Raw genomic sequence first — 19,851 nt, forward strand, 5'->3', positions numbered from 1 at the left:
AACCCCAGACATTGGTATAAGCCTGTTAATGGACAACATTTAGGGAGTGAATGGGTGAGAGTCACGGACTTGAATCGTTTTAGAATAAGGATTGAGTTAAAATCATTCGATCGTACCCCAACAGGTGAACATGTGCGAAGATTCAATGCACCCACCGTTGATGATGTTGCTGCAATTATTGTTATTAATTGCAATTATCTTTTAATCCCCAAACGAAATGTTACAAAAAACGAAGCCATCTGGTGGCGAAACGGAGTTCGCCGGGTTTGCTAGTATTTTTATAAAATCAATGAATTTTATTCGGCAGATATGTTTAAAAATATCTACTTTTTATTAGCTACCCAACAAGGTATAACAAGCTAGAGTTTTATCCATATTTTTGGAAAAAAACATTGATGAAAGGCTTCCAGGTAGAACTAAGGAATAAAGTCAAATTTATTATAATTATGTTTATTTTTATGTTACATTAATTTCTAACATGGTAACTATCTATAGTTCATTTTCCACATGTTCACCTCTGTTTCGCACACATCTCTCATTCTGCGTCTTAATTCAATCTTTACTACGTTGTTGGAGTGCTTCTTATTTTATTAACTGCATCGATAATTCTTTGTCTTAAAACCCCATACATAATAATCCATGGGGGTCGGGCCTGGACTTCTTGTTGGCCACGCTATGGGTCCACCTCTTCCGATCCACTTGTTAGGGAAACTAATGTCTAACCATTCTCTGACACTTCTTCTGTAGTAGCTAATGAAACGTAGATATTTTTAAACATATCTGCCTAATAACATTCATTGATTTTATAAAAAAAAATTACAAAGAAAAATAAACTTATCACGGATTTATTTAAATTAATTACAATCTATAGCCTACTACAACGCAGTCGCTTTATGAATCGGAAATTTTAGTATTGATAATAATAAAACAACTTATCTCCTACACAAAAATAGCAATCACATGTAAATCAAATGTTAGAAAACCAAAAAACATAAGCCATCAGAAAAAATGACTGGATTTTCTAAAAAAAACTTCAAAGTCCAATATCTCTAAAACGGTTAGTTTTGGGATATGGTGCTTCATAGTGAAAGTAGTCAGAAATGATGGAAACTACAACGCCTTAAAGGATGTAGGTCGACTTAACCTGTAACCCTGTATATATATAATAGTATATAGTAACGAATATAGTAATCATAAGATAAATGAATCAGGGAGGTGACACTTCCAATTCAGTAATCGTTGTCGTACCCTCAATTTGAAAGACAATCGAGTTAATATGGAGAATGAGAAAAGTATGAATTGTAGGTAAAGTTGAGGGCAGCAGTGAAGTCAATCTAGTGTCAACGTACGGGAATGATCGATCAAGCAAGTCAAGTCAAAGACTTAGGAGTTTGGTAATTATGCTAAAAACATATTACCTTTGAAGGAGCGCAATTTTACAATAGTATACCATCTAACATCAAAAATGTAAGCTCACTTAACATTTTCAAATCTGGATTAACAAGCTACATCATTGAAAATCAGTTACTCTTTGTCTAAATTTGAGAGCAGTCAAGTTTTATACGTTAAAATAATAAAAATAAAAAAACTGCTCTTTCGAACAATAATAAATAGAACATTTTTGTTGAGTGCACGGCGACCATTCTATTTCTATTACTACTTCTGTTTTGTTATGTTATTCTCATGTAGGTAAATGACTTTTTTGTCTTTTCGAGAATAAAAAAACATCATGTAACTCGGTGTAGGTACGTAAAAACTTTAGGTTCAAGCCAAAATATAAATACAAGGTAAATGCCTGGACTACAGTCTGCATATCATTACATTTAGGTCATTTTCCTCGTTGCGCCTTTGATGACATCACACTATAATATTAAGCTACGGTAATGCGCCCTGTTAGGCTAGGTCATGTTAGGTTAGGTTAGTTAATTTATTGCTCCATTCCTAGTATTCACTTGGATTAAAAAGCCGCAATATTTAATTACTAGCTTTTGCCCGCGGCTCCAACTGTATGACAAAGTTTTTCCGGGCTAACGATTTCTGTTATAAAAGTTACGGTATATATTTTCCCGTCATAGAAAATGGCCTATGTTCTTTCCAGAGTCTCTAACTATCACCATCCAAATTTTATCTAAATCCATTTAGTAGTTTTTGAGTCTATCGCGTTCAATCAGGCAGACAGATATGGCTGGGGTCTTGGTTTTATAATATATTGATTCCGTTAAATAATATTAAATGATAATGACAGGTAAGGATAATAACAGGTTTAGCGCGTCAGTACACGACCACGCGATGGTCTACTGTGTGTTGGCAGACTTCATATTACCTTCTTAGACTAATTCTCCGATATGATTCTTAAAAATTGATTTCCTTAATTTAAAATCAACGTACAGAGTACTTAAATAGAAATGTGTGTCAGTAATTATACTAAACTACTAGATAATACTACCTCATGCAATGATCATAAAAAAAAACATTATTCCTTGATATAATCTATAATTTTGCAATCTCATATCTTTAGTCCATATTAAGTCAGCGGAACGTATAATTCCAGTCGAACTTCAGTTAGTTAAAGTTCGTTTATCTTTTCAATTAGTGCGTCCAATCAGCTTTGTTCTACACTTAGTAACTATATCTAGATTTGAGCAACGTAGCAAACTTAATGTTATAATCAGTAATTTATTTAAAAATGAGCAGTAACGACTACATATACAGGGTCATTTTGACATTGCGGTACTAAATGAAACTTTACACTTTACAATAAGTTACTTGAGCCGTAGATGTAAAACGAAAACGTGTAAGTTTTGAAAAAAATAAATATTAATAAAAAGTAATTTTAACTTTACATGTCCTAGTGCCACTACTACTACTACTACTCTAAAGTAATTTTCCGCAGCGGCAACATCATACTTTCGGTGAGAAATACACTCATGCACATGTCGTATTCGCATTAAAATACAAAATGATAAAAAAATCAGGATACTAAAACCAGAATTTTTGGTGGAAATATTCGTTATTAATGGATGATTTTTGGCACAATGTTAGCAAAGGTGAAGACGAGAATGTGGTTTAATTTAGTAACACAATGTCAAAATAGCCCTGTATATCGAAGGGTACACGCAAGTTCTGGATTCATTTGTAGCAAGGACTCGCGCCCGACGCTGGCTCGTCCGTCTCGTGCGGAGTGTGCGCGGGCTTAGCAGCGGGCGCTGGGTCACTTTCTCGGGGAGAATACGTGCGCAGAGTTAGGCTGTCATGAGACAGCGCCAGCGCTGGTAGTGACGGAGCTATCTGCGACCGTTGTTCCCGCGGTGGAGGCAGCGCCTGCTTCAGCTTCTCCCAAAACCATGGATCATGCCAGCGCACGTAGGTATTGTTGCGCACATAGGCACGCAACTCAGGGTCTATATCGAGCATCAACCGGTCGGTCTCGTCGAGCAGCACGATGATGAGGCGGGGCACGCCTTCCTGCAGCGAGGCTGCGGTCGCCTCGCGGATCTCGGCAAGCGCCCAGCCCGACTGTAAGTAGTGCGCCGACACGACCGCCACCGTGCGCCGAGAAGCCCGCACGGAAGCCGCTATTTGCGCCGGGATCCACTCGCCTGGCGCCCAATCGCGGTAATGCAGACACAGTCGGTACGGCCGCGAGCCGCTCTCGAGCCGTGCCGCCAGCTGCTCCATCACCAGCTCCTCATCCTCGTGTGCGAAAGACACAAACGCGTCGTACGGGCGATCGTCGTCCGCGGGCTCCAGTAGCCTCGACATCCAACCCAGTCTCATGAGGATCATTTTGATGCGCAGGCGAATTGCGGTTCGTGCGAGCAGTCCGGTTACGACAAATGCGAGTAACAGCAACAGGAACAGCAAGTACACCAGCCCATTGGATGACTTAGTACATAATTTCAGCATCGCCAAGCTAATCTGCGCGTCGTTCTCACATTTCACGTCCTTTCTGTCAAGCAGCTTTGAGTCAGGTTTGAGCAGCGGCACCAGCATCTTCAGCGCCTCGCATGTACACTCGATCGGGTTACCACCCAATTGCAGCGGGACGAAGGCTAGTTTTGCTGATGCCTGTACGTCGATATTCTTGATTGAATTGTTTCTTAGATCGAGTTCCTATGTTAAAACAGAAAGTGAACTTTCATATTATTGTAATCCTCCAAGTGGGAAATAAACACTGGCCGCGACTGGATATACTCACCACGATGTTCGGCGATACGTCGGCCGCGGCGATGTATGATATTTTGTTGTGGGGCAGGTGCAGGATCCACTTGTCCGTGGTTGGTGGCAGGCGCGGGAACTCGGCGAGTCCGCTGCAGTGCACAATGACCACTTGTTTGTACTGGATGTCGTCGAGGATACGGCACGTACAACTATCCGCCAGCGTAGCACACTTCGCTGGGTCAAGGCAGGTAAAGGTGTCGGGATCCACCTCAATGACTGTTTTTTTTTTCACAAAATATCATGGAGCTGGATGCCTGCCAAGCTTTCATACGGAACACCTGTGCTGCCCAGTATGAATTGCAGTCGCATTCTAACGAACCGGATAAAGTTACGACCGCCTGAAACCGAGAGTGTGTTACCCTTGCATTATACTATAATATACTGTGAAGTCTAATGACAAATATTATTGCATTTTTAGAACGCAATTTTCGTTCACTGTTACTACTACATACTGTTACTACTACTATACTTGCACCTACAGGTGCTACAGTGTTCGTATCGCGACTGTCTTGTAGCAATTACCGTCGCTTTGGGTTAATTAAATTGTAATTTTGTATGGATTTGGAGCTAATGCTGACACAGCGGCCACAGGGGGTGCAACTCACCTCAGTGTTGTTATTACTGGCGAGTTCGTAATCTGTGCGCGTAAACTGCTGCTTGAAATGTCCTAAATACACACGAGCGAGTTTGTGCATTCGACGAAACTGTAGATCCGCCAACTGTGGACAGCATCCATCATATTACTTATTCACTGTAGCCACAAAAATGTATATACGGAAAGATTAGCAGCCTGAAGCAGTATACGCACATTGTAGAGAGTGATGGGGTTGTCAATTAAGTCGAGAGCCATGAGGTAGGTTAGCTTTTCTCGCCAGTCGGAGCACACGTGTGATACTCCTGTGTTGCTCAGATAGAGATAGTTTAGCTCCGTCAGTGAACTCAGTGGTGAGGGACCTGCTAATAAGTTAAAGTCTTTGCATTTAACCATTTATAAAAACTGCTTTAAAATGAGCATTGTGATTACAAATTATTTAGTGGGTGCGTGATTTACCAAACTAAGACCTACCTAGTGTTAGAAATTGTAAAAATTATATTATCTTTTGTTTTAACATTAATTTGTTAATTATTGTTATTGATGTAAAGCATGTTCCCAACAGATACATTCGGTAGTCACTTTATTAATATTGACTTCCGTTATAACCGACGTCTGTCGGTAGACAGAGATAATTTTATTAATAGCAGTCGGGAAGATGGCATTCTTGTTTGAGCTCTCTTGAAGTAAAGACGTCTCGTATAATATCGCTGAATAAAAGTGTTGTGAAGTGGTAATTAAATAAGAAATTATTTAATTATATTGGTGTAACACTAATGAATGCCGCATGCGTTTATTATAACCACACAATGTTTTGTCTCTCTTCCTCTGACGGTAAATGTCACTGATCATAGCAAGGCGAAACACAGAATGATAATTACACACATATACAATATTTATCAGTAAGTCGTTGAATATTTACCTGACACTGAGTCGTGGGAACATAAGTCGCCTATGCGGTTATTATTGCTGAGCCCTAGTTCAACAAGCGAGGTGACGGTGGATAGCGTCCCCACTACCTCGCTCGTCAGCTGGTTGTTCGATAGTATGAGACTGCGTAGTAACTTCGGGTGCTCAAATAATTCTCTGTACAAAAAAGTGCGTAATGTTGTAGGTACTCTAATTGTGAACAGTATTATTTGTGTAGAGGGCAATATTGGAATGAGCCGGCAGCGGTACATCTTGCCACGTCGGTAGCAATGTTAGGTCCCTGCAAGAGCGTGTGGGCCTGCTGCCACTTATTTTATTTTTATTTTGAAGAAGGCTAACAGACTAATAAACAAAATAAATATATAATATCAAACATAACAACTATTGCTAATAACAAGCCTCCGCATTTGAATACAAATCAAATATGCACAAAGATTGTTGAATATCTTATGTAGTTAAATATATATATATACAGGGTTACAGGTTAAGTCGACCTAGATCCTTTAAGAGGTTATAGTTTCCATCATTTCTGACTACTTTCACTATGGAACACCATATCCCAAAACGAACCGTTTTCAAGATATTGGACATTGAAGTTTTTTTTAGAATATCCAGTAATTTTTTCTATTTACCTATATTTTTTTTTACTTTCTATCATTTGATTTACGTCTGTATGCTCTTATTGTGTCGGAGACAAATTGTTTTATTATTATCAACACTAAAATTTTAGATTCATGATCCGACTGCGTTGTAGCAGACAATTGATTATAAAAAATATAAATAATTCCCTAACGACTTTACTCTTATCAGTTTATCTATTTGAAATATTGAAAAATACATGTATGAAAGATACTCGGCAGATGTGCTTTAAAATATCTACGTTTCAATAGCTATCTAACAAGGTATAACAAGCTTGGGTTTTATCTATACTTTTGGAAAAAAACATTGACATCAAAGGCTTTCATGTAGACCTAAGGAACAAAGTCAAAGTGGAAAGTTTGGTTTACGATGAATACTGCCGGATCATCTAAAATACCTCAACACTCATGACTGGGCTCCAAAAAATCAAGGTAATCCCAAAAGAAACGGCCACAAAGGTCACAAAGACGATTCCGTTTAAATGTATGGATCGGAATAATATCGTACCATTTGATTGGGCCTTTCTTTCTCCCTGAAAACGGAAAAAACTATGAAAACTTTTTAAGAGAAGATTTACCCGAATTATTAAAAGACATATCACTCAAGCTCATTCGAGAAATGTGCTATCAACATGACAGGAACCCTGCTCAATACAGAAGGGAATGATTATATGATAGTTTCCCTAACAAATAGATCGAAAGATGGACACCTATACCGTGGCCAGCAAAAACTCCAGTCCTGACCTCGATGGATTTTTATGTATTTGGGCTCTTCTAAATCTGTATTGAGTATGAATCTGCAGAAATTCGAACTCCTGACAGGATCTCCTTCTACGAAAACGTGTACCGGCGGGTAATGGTAGGGATGTAATCCGGCAGTATTCATCGTAAACTAAACTTTCCACTGCGATAGTTCAAGTTCTCGGGCCACGATATTGGTGGACGTTGAACAGAACATAATTTTTTAACCATTTCATTATTTTATTTTATTTTCTGATCCAAGTAATAAGTTTGACTTTATTCCTTAGGTCTACATGGAAACCTTTCATCAATGTTTTTTTCCAAAAGTATAGATAAAACCCAAGCTTGTTATACCTTGTTAGATAGCTATTGAAACGTAGATATTTTTAAGCACATCTGCCGAGTATCTTTCATACATGTATTTTTCAATATTTCAAATAGATAAACTGATAAGAGTAAAGTCGTTAGGGAATTATTTATATTTTTTATAATCAATCATCTGCTACAACGCAGTCGGATCATGAATCTAAAATTTTAGTGTTGATAATAATAAAACAACTTATCTCCGACACAATAAGAGCAAACAGACGTAAATCAAATGATAGAAAGTAAAAAAAAATATAGGTAAATAGAAAAAATGACTGGATTTTCTAAAAAAAACTTCAATGTCCAATATCTTGAAAACGGTTCGTTTTGGGATATGGTGTTCCTTAGTGAAAGTAGTCAGAAATGATGGAAACTATAACCTCTTAAAGCAGTGGTTCTCAAACTTTTTAAGAGCGTTTACGCATCCGCGCGCCGTATGTCTCAAAAACAGCACTTTTCGAAGGAGATAATATCCATCAAAACATTATTTTAAAAACATATGAATTAGTAATTATTATAGAAAATTTTGTTGTCTAAAAAGTTAGTAGAGAAAATTTTTAGATTTATTGAGTATTTGTAAATTGTTTAATGATTACTGAACAGAGGTATTCAAATTTGCGCTTCGAACGTCTATTTCGAAGCTCAAAATATCTTAAACCACTAAGGAACATAACAATATGTTATTTTTATCTAACTAAGAAGATCCTGAAGAAAAAAGTTAGTAGAGAAAAAATATCTTTTTATGTTTAATTCATGAGAAATAAAAATTCAAAGAATTCGAAAATTTCAGAAATGTTGGTCATTTGAATTTTTTTTTTTTATCACTATATCTTACTTAATTGAATATAATATTGGATTACTATAATAGAAGAACATCTCCTTAAAAACATACAATTTAAAAATTCTACAAAATTAGTTCTGTTATTTTTCTATAAATATTTTAAATACCACTATAAAACGCAACGCGCAAATCGTTTCAAATTAGTCCGCCTTGAGGCTTTCTAGAGAGAGGACGTATCGCTCGTCGCTCCGGCGAGACTCCAGTTGGACTTTGCTGTGCGCAGAAAAAATAGTCACGTGTATACAGTGATTGCCACATCTTAGTACTTTAGTAAGTAAAATATTTTTTTCTTTAATGATTGACAATAATTTTAGTAGTTACTATAAATTATTATTATGTATATTATTATGTTTCAGACACAATGGGAAGTAAAGCTATTTCTAGGCAAGAAAAGGAAACGTAACAACGCTGAAACTTCGGCTAAAGCAAAAGCTAAAAGATTGATGTACTAATGTTATAACATGCGTCTGTAGTTATGGTTGTTGCTTTTTTTACTCATTAAACACTTGAGCATAGTTACTCGAAGGAAAAAAATGGAACCTTAAGCTAAAAACAATTAGCCCATTGAAATGTTACATGAGCTTTGTATTTTTTAGAGGACCCAATTTTATTTTTAGAACATGTGTGGGGGGTCAATAGAAGCTTAATCTCAAGTTTGTGAGGTCGCCCCCCTTGTCCCCTGGCCGCCATCATGGAAAAAGGGGTGAAAACAATTTTTTCGCGATATCTCGGAAATTATGCGTCTTACATAAATTTTGTAAAGTCATAATTTGTAGCAAATTGTTTTGCCTACAAATATGTTTATATAACTTTTTGCCCTAAATTAAAACTTAAAGAAGTTATAAGCAAAAATGTGAGAAAATGTTTATAAAAGTTTTCTTTTTTGCTCTATAACTTTTTTTACATTTTACAAAAAATTACCTCAAACTAACTTGTAAATGATCTTTTGAGGAAAATTGTTCCCTATAATTTTTTTTTTATTTCATTCATTTAAAACGCTGTTACAGCGCTCCAAAGTTTACCGGGTTCGTTAATGCTCATGAGAATCCGGTCGAAACAAAATGGTTAACTTATTTGTGATTTTTTTATAGTAAATATATTATTCCAATTTTTTGTTAAATACCAAATTTAACTTATCGAATATTATGCAGGTAGAAAAGGTATGAGTTACCATTTCGGGATAAAGGAGAAAAAAAAACATATTTGCAGGCAAAACAATTTGCTACAAATTATGGCTTTACAAAATTTTTGTAAGACGTATAGTTTCCGAGATATCGCGAAAAAAGTGTTTTTACCCCTTTTCCAAGATGGCGGCCGGGGGACAAGGGTGGCGACCCCACAAACTTGAGGTTAAGCTTCTATTGACCCTCCACAGATGGCCCAAAAATAAAATTGCGTCCTCCAAGAAATGCAATATTCGGTCCTTAAATTGTAACATTTCAATGGACTAAACGCACATTTCAAAACTCGTTTTACGCCTGCGGCCAACTAGTGGAATCGTGCGGGCCACGGTAGCACCAGCGCGCTCTGTGGTTAGTAGGTGGGCGACTCCAGTAGTCGGTAGGGGAGGGGTGGTTACAGAAATCTGACGCCATTTTCCTCCATCGTGATCGTTTCTGATATGTGTCCATGGCGTTCTGGAACTCAACAGACCGTTAACTGTCCATCTTGTAACCGCCCGCCTTGCGATAATCGCTCGCCAAGTTTGCAGGACATAATCGGAACCGCGGTGGTTACAAATCGCACAGATCTCCGGTCGTCATGAGTTTGGAAATAAAACAGCCGTTTCTCAACCACGACGGGCGCGAGTAAAAACCGCTTCGTGAGTTCTTAGCCTTATAGAATCACTTTGCTGTCGCGTTGTCAAAACGTTTACAACTCGCCAAATACCCAGTGCGCGAGTCCCACTCGCACTTGGCTGATTTTTTTGCATAATGCATAGGTACGCTTACTTTCAAATAACAAGGTTTTTGTGTTCACTGATGCGCACTGTTAAGAAAATTCAAGTGACGAGAGACGGAATCCTATATCTTTCTCCTCTTTGAACCTTAGAAATAAGGGATTTGGTAATTTATGTAGCTAGTGAATAAAACTACTAGTAGTAGTTAGTATACGTATCTTCTTAACTATTTGGGCTAGTTTAGGTTTACACGGTCACATCAATTTTACATATAATTTTATCCTGACGTTTAACCCTGTGCAGGTTTCGGCGTCATTATACTTGTATAAATTAAACGCGTCTAGATCCATATGCAGTTTTACTTAAGTATGTAGTGTTTGCGTAAACTTCGATAACAATAATAGTATATTCTATATATTTTTTTTAATTTTTAGGTAATCTTGCCTGATATTACACTCAAAATAAATAAGGTTATTAAAAGCCGCAAAATTATAGATTTTCAATATTTTTTGGATCAAATTAAAACACTCAATAACCACAACAGAGCAACAGGTTGTAGTATCGAACATTTACAACTATTGAAAGAGAAGGTTTGCTTGCAGTCAACATTTTTAATGAAGTGTAATATGTGCAATATGGAATTTAAGCTATTTAAGCGCTAAGAGATATACTGATAGTATGGACGTATATCGTGGAACTGTGAATGGAGCTATGATGACTGAAGTTGGTAGATCAAATTTAAACAAACAGTTAGCTTCCATAGATTTACCAATATTAACGCAAAATGTTTACATGAAATATTACGACGAGTTAGCTAAATGATTGAAATTAGCTGCAGAGGACAGGATGCAAGAGGCCGCTAGGGAAGAAACTGATAAAGATGTTGCCTGTGGCGATGTAAAAGACGGTATTCCCATACTTACAGTCAAAGCTGACTGCTGTTGGTCAAAAAAGTACAGAACCAACTATTTTGCTTCGTCGTGTGTCGCAAATATTATGCAAAACTATGGATATAAAACTGGTAAATTGTTATACATGGATGTACAATCAATCGATTGATGATCGATGTCACTGAGAAGCAATACCGAAAAAAGAAGTCTTTTATTTCTCACTTTTTAGTTATACACCTAAAAATGACATCTCATTACATACACCTTCTGACTCAAAATATAAATTCCAATATGTAATTTCTAATGACTTAATTTAAACTTTCAATACGCTAAATATTAAAAACTGCAGATCTATGGAGTAATTATGTGGTCCATTATAAACATCGTAGCACAGTAATTTTCCTGATTTATTGTCTGATTACGGAGTTCTGGTGCCTATCTTTCGGCTTCATGATGAGCTCCACTTTACTAAAGGGTACTTTCTAAATGAAAATGCTTAAATTTTTTAAGCATTTGCATTTAAAAAGTGAATATAACAATTTGTAAAATTGCCGTTAAAATTTGTTAAAAATGTTTATTTTTTTTATAATTACAAAATGATACATATAAACTATTTCATGATGAATTCTTATATATTTAATAATAGAATTCTTCATTTATCATAAATTCATAAATCATAAGTTACATTCCAATTAGATAATTAAAGCGAAAAGATCAAAATTGGTTGGTCTGACTATAAAGATAGCCGACGCGCTAACTCTACGCACACAGCTACGCAACGGCTCTGTGTGAGTGAATTTTGCGAAGAATTACCTATAGTTGACTTCACGCGCGGCACGTAAACGCTCTTAAATGACGGAACTCTTTTGGGAAGCAAAATACTTGATGGAACCCTACAATAAAATAATTGTTTTTATAAGTGTATTCTTTATTAATCAGCATAATAAAAGTACAATGTAATAGTTACTAATTATTATTTACTTCACCACTTGGCAAGGACAATAATAGAAAACATTAAAAAAGAAAAAATCTAACTAGTGGGAGGTATGAAACTGTTTTTTATTTTTCATCAATTGGTTGATATCAGGTTTGATGGAAGAAAGTTGGAGTCTCATATCAGCTTCGGCGTCAACATAATAAAAAAATATTTTTTATTTAATTGTAACAATAAAAATTGTGTACATACATATTTGGGTAAAACTATGACACATTATAAATTTTGTTGTCACGTGGGGGAGGGTAAGCGCATTCCACAGACCGGCAAACTTAGAGCGAACGGGTTGTACAAGTATAAAATTGTTGATACCAAACTTATGAGATATTTTACTAGCTATTGTAACACATGTTTCTACAAATACAAATAAATAAATAAATAACGTTCATAGCGTTTTGTCTCCGCGCGGCCGCGGAGCGACCAGAGAGAGGTGTTTTGATTTTTTTTTCTAAATTCTAGCGGAACCCCGACAGAGGTATCACGGAACCCTAGGGTTCCGCGGAACACACAGAGTATAGCTGTCTTAAAGGATCTAGGTCGACTTAACCTGTAACCCTGTATATGTCGGAGAAGCATTGTTCCCGTCGCCATCATCATTAGTGGTTGCGGACTTAGTGGGCGTCATCAGGGTAAAATGCGAGCACAAAACACAATGATCACAGATATCTTTATATTTGAATTTAAATTAAGCAATATTTGTCACTTTACAATAATGACGATAGAAAAGTGGACAATTAAGACCGAGCAGCGGGTTTAGGGCACCGATCTTACTTTAACCAACAAATATTCTCAACGATCCAACTCGATCAGTCACTATCATGAATCCTCCAACGAATGTCCAAAGCACTCAAGGCCTACCTGAATAGTATAGATGGCGCCTCGACCCCGCTCGAGGCACGTGCCTTGCTCTGATTGGTCGTTTCGTAAATTATAATTTTTAAATAAACTTTTATTACATTATGGCTAAGGCAAGGCTATGGTAAGGTTTTAAGTAATAGACAAATGTAACAAATCAAATAAAATTAGATTAACAATTATTGTGCGTTATGCACACAAAGAACAATCAACCGGACTCATAGCTTCCTCCGCCACACACACACACACACACATATATATATATATATATATATATATATATATATATATATATGTACAGGGTCATTTCGACATTGCGTTACTAAATGAAACCACAGGTTCGTGGTGACCTCTGCTAACACCGTGCAAAATATTATTCATAAGTAACGAATATTTACGTCAATAATCCCGATTTTAGATTTATGGTTTTTTGATCACGCTGTCTCTTAGCGCGCTTAACTGAAGTGAATGAACTACGTCACAGCTGATGATATTATTACCGAACCTATAGGGTTCAGAAGGTCAGCTCACAAATGAACTCCCAATACGTTCACTGACTTGGTTGCAGCAGTTCATTGAGTCAATAATTAATTACTACAAAAAATATTTCGTCAATTATAAACGTTATTTTAGTTAATAAAATAGTTTTCTCACCAAAAATTACCTACATAATTATTAAAGTTACAAGATTTAAATCTATTGGTATCGTATCTTTTGTAGATTCTACATGATATTCCGACATTTATTTTAATTCCAACATTAATATTTCGGTTTGTCATAATATCTAAAAGAAGACTACGTAGACATTACCGAACGTCATATTATGCTTTCTGTACCATTTCTTTTGCTAGATAGACATTATGGCAACGCGTCCGAGTCTTTGACCGAGTCCGAAGAGCGCGCGATTATTCAATACAATAGTCGTACTCTTTCTCGCCTAAACTCGCAGTGTTGTCAGTATAAACATTTTTACCAAAAAGCTTGCTAAAACGACACAGCATTTCAAAAATTCTGTTAGATTTTTTTATTACATGATGTTCTAACAGATTTAACACACAATTGTATTACAAAATAAAATAAGTAATGATTTATGATGAAATGATTAATGAAAAGTCTACCTAATTAAAATAATACACAGCAATATTTTAGTATTTTTGAAACATTATTTTAAGTAATAAAGTATAATAGAGATTTTGGAATCAATCATTCATTTTCAATAGGCATACAGGGTATAAAATAAACAAGATATTGCAAAATAAGGTAATAATAAAAAAAAGTTTGGTAACACTGCGAGGGCACGTGTTAGTTGTAAAACTCTGGCTCGTCAAATATCGTGTACCTCCAGACTAGTGTTGCCAGGGTTAATTTGTTTAAAATCAAGAAGGTAAAACAAATCGAGATTTAGTGTTGTAGATCGGGACATAATAAAGCAAGTATTTTTTTTTTAATTTAAGTTTTATGTATTGCGTTTTACAAAAAATATCACTGCCAAGTCATGCTAAAGTTGTGTTTTAATTTGGATGTCTGTTTTAACATCAAAGCACAGATCGCCGGGTAGTCCCATCTCTAAGCAAGAGAATAAAACAAAACTGTACCTTCAGCGCTAGTGAGATGATACGTGCTATTTTGGTTGCATCGTCGCACTCAACACAGTGATGAATGCGTAGTTTATTTTTTCATAATACTTAATGGTTTTAATAATTTTATTGGTTCAAAACGGGTCACGTCCCCAGAATTCTGAAAATCGGGACATCCCGCGCAAATCGGGACATCAGGCAACACCACTCCAGACCCTTGCCGCTACTTTGTGGAATTCGCTAAACTCGTGTGTCGCGTGTTGGTCGGTCAGGCACAAAGAAATTTAAAGTGGTCCCCTAAATGCGACCTTAACGTGTATAAAATAGAGTCTATTTTTAAAAATATTTTTTGTCATTTTGAATATTTTACGATCGCGAAGTTGCATCGTTGACGCGTACGCGAAACTGAACTAATCACAATCTATTGATTATGTTTCTATCGGAGGCTGTCATTACGATTTTAATGTAGATTTATGAATTTGCGATAGGTACTGAATGGAAAAATCCAATATCATTTTGTCCGATCCGGGATTCGATCCCGTGACCTTAGCAAAGCATCAGCAAGTATGAAACAACTTTTAAAGGAACGAGCAATCTACTAAACATCATTAGGTATTGGTAAACGCATTTACTTTTTTGAAAACATGTTTAGATACCTATTGGGACGCCGCGCCGCGCCGTGACGTATCCCGTCGCTCGACATTTTTACCTCAAACTATCACATTACCTAATTATTATCAAGATTGTAACTTCATTATTAATTGTTCGTGTGAATTGCCAGACTTGCAGAATGATATTTTATTGTTATGAGTGTTATAAATCTAACCGTTGAACGTATTTATTATACCTATTTATCTACTAAAATGGATTTGATAAACGTCGCGGGAACACATTGGATGCAGGCAGCTTTCGACAGGTCCGTCTGGAAATCTTTAGGAGAGGCCTATGTTCAACAGTGGACTTTATGTGGCTGATGATGATAATGATGTTTAGGTATGTGTCTTTTTGTAACGTCGGCGTAGCGTCGTCGCTGCTGGTCTAATTGTTGATTAAGTGATGTGGCACGACACAAAATCCTAGGTAGTTAAAGTGCCGACATCAGCTGTTCGGTTGCGGCGCGGCGCGCGGTGCGACGAACTACCCTTGCGCTCCGAGTGTGCATCACTCGTTTGTGTGCGTGAGCATAATATTATCAATGACTGTGCGATGTTGCCGCTCCGACGAATTCTAGTATAGTAGTAATGGCAAAAGGTGTGTAAAAATAAAATGACTATTTAAATATTTATTTTGTTTGAAAATTTTACTTTTTTGTTTTTGACCTTAGGTTAGAGTAACTTATAGTAAACTGCTTCTTTCAAGATGACTTTCTCGCAGTTAAATTTAAGTCTAGGGTTACAAAATGACCCTGTATATATTTATTTATTTATTTGTATTACTTAATTAAAGAATACTTAATTAAAATTAAAACACAATAAACGTCAACAAAATTGCTGTGTCCGATGCGAACCAATGTCCTCAAGGTAATATTTCGCGTTAAGCTTTCTGCTCACTGTGCTAGCGTTGGCGCATAATAAGTCAATATTCAATTCAGGTGGAATATTATTGAAAGTCGTGGGCGCTTCGTAAGATAAATGCGTTACGCCTATAGTTTGTACTAGTTATCGGTACTTGCAACAAGGTTCGTTGCCTTGGGCCAATTTGATTAGTGCGTAAGGATATCAACTTTAGGAGTTCAGGACAATCAATGGAGCCGTTAGCCAAGTTTACTAAAAAACATATAACACTTGCCGAACACAATACTTCTAATTAGGGATCAGGCTCGATGAGTTGTATAAAATCATAAATAAAAATAATAAAATACTTTATTTGTCACGTAGGCGAACAAAGTTGCACTTCTGATACGTTAAAACAAAGCATAAGAATAATTATTATTTTTCTAGACGACTATTAAAATTACTTATATAACTATGGACATTTTAAATTAGGGATAAAATTTATAATAAAAACAAGGTACAAACCAAAGTAACCAGCTCGGGCTGGCAAGTAGGGGGAAATAGAAGGATAACGCGTCGCGATCCTCACCGGCGAGGACATGAGCCCTAACCTAGCTAACCTACCAGCCTTTCACTAGCTACCTAAGTGATAAAAGAAAGGCAGAAAGAAACTCCGGGCTTTCTTTTTTGTCAACATGTTCAGTACATCTTTTGTAAAAAAAAAATCCAAGTCTTTGTTGTACATAGTCACAATAGTTATATAAGCTTATTCGCGCATGTCACCGTTAACATGGGATAAGATGAAATCCAATCGATTAAACCTGGAGCGGCATAAAATAAAATTAAAGATAGGAAATAAGAGAGAACATAGATTCATACTTAAATAACGGCGTACAGCGTGCATTCGCCTACATTTACAATCATAATTTTCAGTCATGAGAAAAGAAAAAAAAATAGTAATATTAAACAGGCAAACACAACATAATCGGTTGGTCGTCTTTCAAAAATTACATTTCATTAAGATATAGGTATATGATTATGTCAAGTTAGAATTATTGAAATGTCATTATGATTGTATAAAACATGTCATATAGTGATGTCTCATGTTTTTTTACCACTAAATGACTAACTATACACTAGTACAAGTTGACAATCCAATGTAATAAGAAAAACACAAACCTGGGCAACGATGCAAGTTGATTGTTGGACAAGTCGAGTCTGGCGAGGTTCAGCGTGTCGTCTAACAGGCCCGACGGCAACGCGGTCAGGTTACAGTTCTGGATAATAATCGTTTTAAGCATAGTTGCGTTGGCCAGCATCCGCGCCGGAAGTATGCCGCTAATCGGCACGGACTTCATTACGAGATACCACAGCTGCCCGCAGTTGGACAGCCACTCGTCCGGGAGTGCCACCGGATAGGCATCATTGTCGGTGCCGATTACATTAAGTTCCTTAAGTAGTACACAACGTGTCTTAGGCACCGGATGTGTTTCATTCCACCCCCGTAGAAGAAGTGAGTTGAGTGACGACGGGAGCGCATCTTCGGTCAACACAGTACTCGGGGTATTTATGTGCAAGTCTCTGAGCGCAACGGCGTTGCTCACATTCACGACGACAGGATAATGTGTATCGATTACTATGAGTGACGTCAAATTAACCGATGAATCTAAATGCATACTCGCAGCGCCCACATCCCTCAACGCTAGTTCTTGCAGTGACGACGGCAAGCGCGCCAGGTCAGCGGCGGGCACGCGTACTGTACGCAATACAAGACATTTCAGTGCGGACGCGGCGGAGAGCGCGGCCAGTGCGCCGGGGGCGAGGCTTGTGTTTGAGTTACCGTGTAACTCCAGCGTCTCTAGTCGTTGTAAACCGGTAAGATGTGCGCGGGTGATCACCGCCGGCTCTTGGAATTTGTCCAGTATCAGTTGCGAGAAACCGGTCATATTGAGTGCAACGACAGCGGAAGCGAATGACACACTTTTTGGCAAAGCACATTCCCTGAACTTCACTATTTTGACTGGAAAGATCATCGAGAAACGCGGCAGCATTGCGTTGTCCATGGCGATGTAATTGCATGACAATTCGACATTGAAGTCGTTTCCGATGTGATGTTCAAATTTCACTTCATGTCCTGTGAAATAAGACAAATGTGCGTGAATGGGGGAGATCGACTAATAAGCTAAGCTAATGTTACGTGTATAGTGTATACATTTAACATTGTATTAAAACGCCAAAGTACTATGTTTAATTCCAAAAAGAAATTTCAAACCTTGTTGTAAAATTGAAAAATATGACACTAAACTGGACCAGTTATAAGGACGTATTGGTTTAGTGACATTCATCATAGTATTGTGATAAAACCGAAGTTTTAAGTCATATAATAAGTATATCTAAACAGTACATTTTTTCTTGGCATCGGATTTTGAATTCGTAGGATACAGTTTTATAACTTTCCGAAATGTAATAGGACTTCAATGATTATTTTTATGTGGGATTTGGTATAGCTTCAAGGTATTGGTAGGTAACCACAGAATGCACAGGCCTTTATTGCATAAACAACGTCACAGAGCTGTTATGGAAGATGGTAGATGGAAACATTAGATTTTGATGTCAAGAAATAATCATATCAATTCATTAGCTCGTTTCGTGAATATTAGTGTCCATAGAGTATCTAACATGGGGATCTACACTGTGATTGGGTAATTCACATTTATCAAAATAAAAATCTTGTCTTTCTTAAAGTCGGTTACAAAAAACTAGATGTTAATAAAAAAATATGTCTCTGAAATTACAGTCGGCGGTAGTATGAACACGGTCTATAATATTATGTTGGCGACTAATTTGGGTAAACTGAAGCCGCAGCGTGAGCTAGTTGACAACACAAAGTTACCTGATACGTTGAAGTAGAACCGTAGTTTATGAAATTCACTCGAATCGTGTCGTATAAATTGGCAATCTGCGAATGGCGCGCACTCGGGACGCAGTAAGTGTCCACTGACTCCGAGCCAGCTCAGCGTCTGCATTAATAGCAGTGCCGCGCACCACCGCCGAGCCTGCATCACGTCGCACGACACCGTAGTGGGTCACACATAAATCAACACGATTTATTAGTCTAACCGACGATAATCCGCCGCGTCAACACTTAAAGAGCACAATACCCGATAAAATAAACCTTTGACTGCACACCACGCAACAGTACCCGCCAACAGAGAAACATCCCGCGAAAATAACGTTAAACGAATAATCGTTGATTCGTCTCACTGCATTCAAATATCACGATTTGCGTAATAATTGTTTGTTGAAGTAAACGATATGCGCGTGTTGACTAATCGCTGAGAAGCAAAATAGTGTAGTAACACTGATCACTGACTACTGGATACTGCTTAATATCGCGCAACGAGCGATGAGCAAAACATAAAATTAGGTATTTAGTCACAATGTCTGGTATAAGTACGAGTGCTCCCGCGCATGTGCGGCGCTGACACTTCGGGTCATATTGTGAATAACTTAAATAATGCCTCACCAAATATCAAGTATGATTGTTAATCGTCGTTTAACAATAATTATGCGTGGTAAGCTTTCATCGGTTACAATTTTATTTGAATTGCAAATCTAGATAACTACAACTTTTTTTTTTCTCTTTCAAAAATTCGATTAGTCTGAATTCGTAGGCCGATTTGCGTAGTTTTTTAATAATTTTATACAAAGCTAAAGTTCCTTTGATTTGTAATGTTTTTAGATCCAACTTTATTTGTTTTTATTGTATAAGTAACGTATAAAAACATATATTTTACTTACCTATTTAATAAA

The 19,851-nt window shown here is 37.0% G+C and overlaps 1 protein-coding gene across 1 annotated transcript; it reads right to left on the reverse strand.

Annotated features, from left to right (window-relative positions):
- Positions 1 to 3,015: 3,015 nt before the first annotated feature.
- Positions 3,016 to 19,403, reverse strand: LOC115442023 (protein toll-like). The gene is given in 8 exon segments (XM_037441380.1): positions 3,016 to 4,113; positions 4,199 to 4,447; positions 4,449 to 4,559; positions 4,827 to 4,940; positions 5,030 to 5,178; positions 5,736 to 5,899; positions 17,218 to 18,172; positions 18,932 to 19,403. Coding segments are annotated over 8 exon segments (2,895 nt in total). The 5' UTR covers positions 19,101 to 19,403; the 3' UTR covers positions 3,016 to 3,129.
- Between the last annotated feature and the right edge of the window lie 448 nt (positions 19,404 to 19,851).

This window comes from Manduca sexta, chromosome 22, assembly GCF_014839805.1.
Source record: "Manduca sexta isolate Smith_Timp_Sample1 chromosome 22, JHU_Msex_v1.0, whole genome shotgun sequence".
Lineage (NCBI taxonomy): Eukaryota > Metazoa > Arthropoda > Insecta > Lepidoptera > Sphingidae > Manduca > Manduca sexta.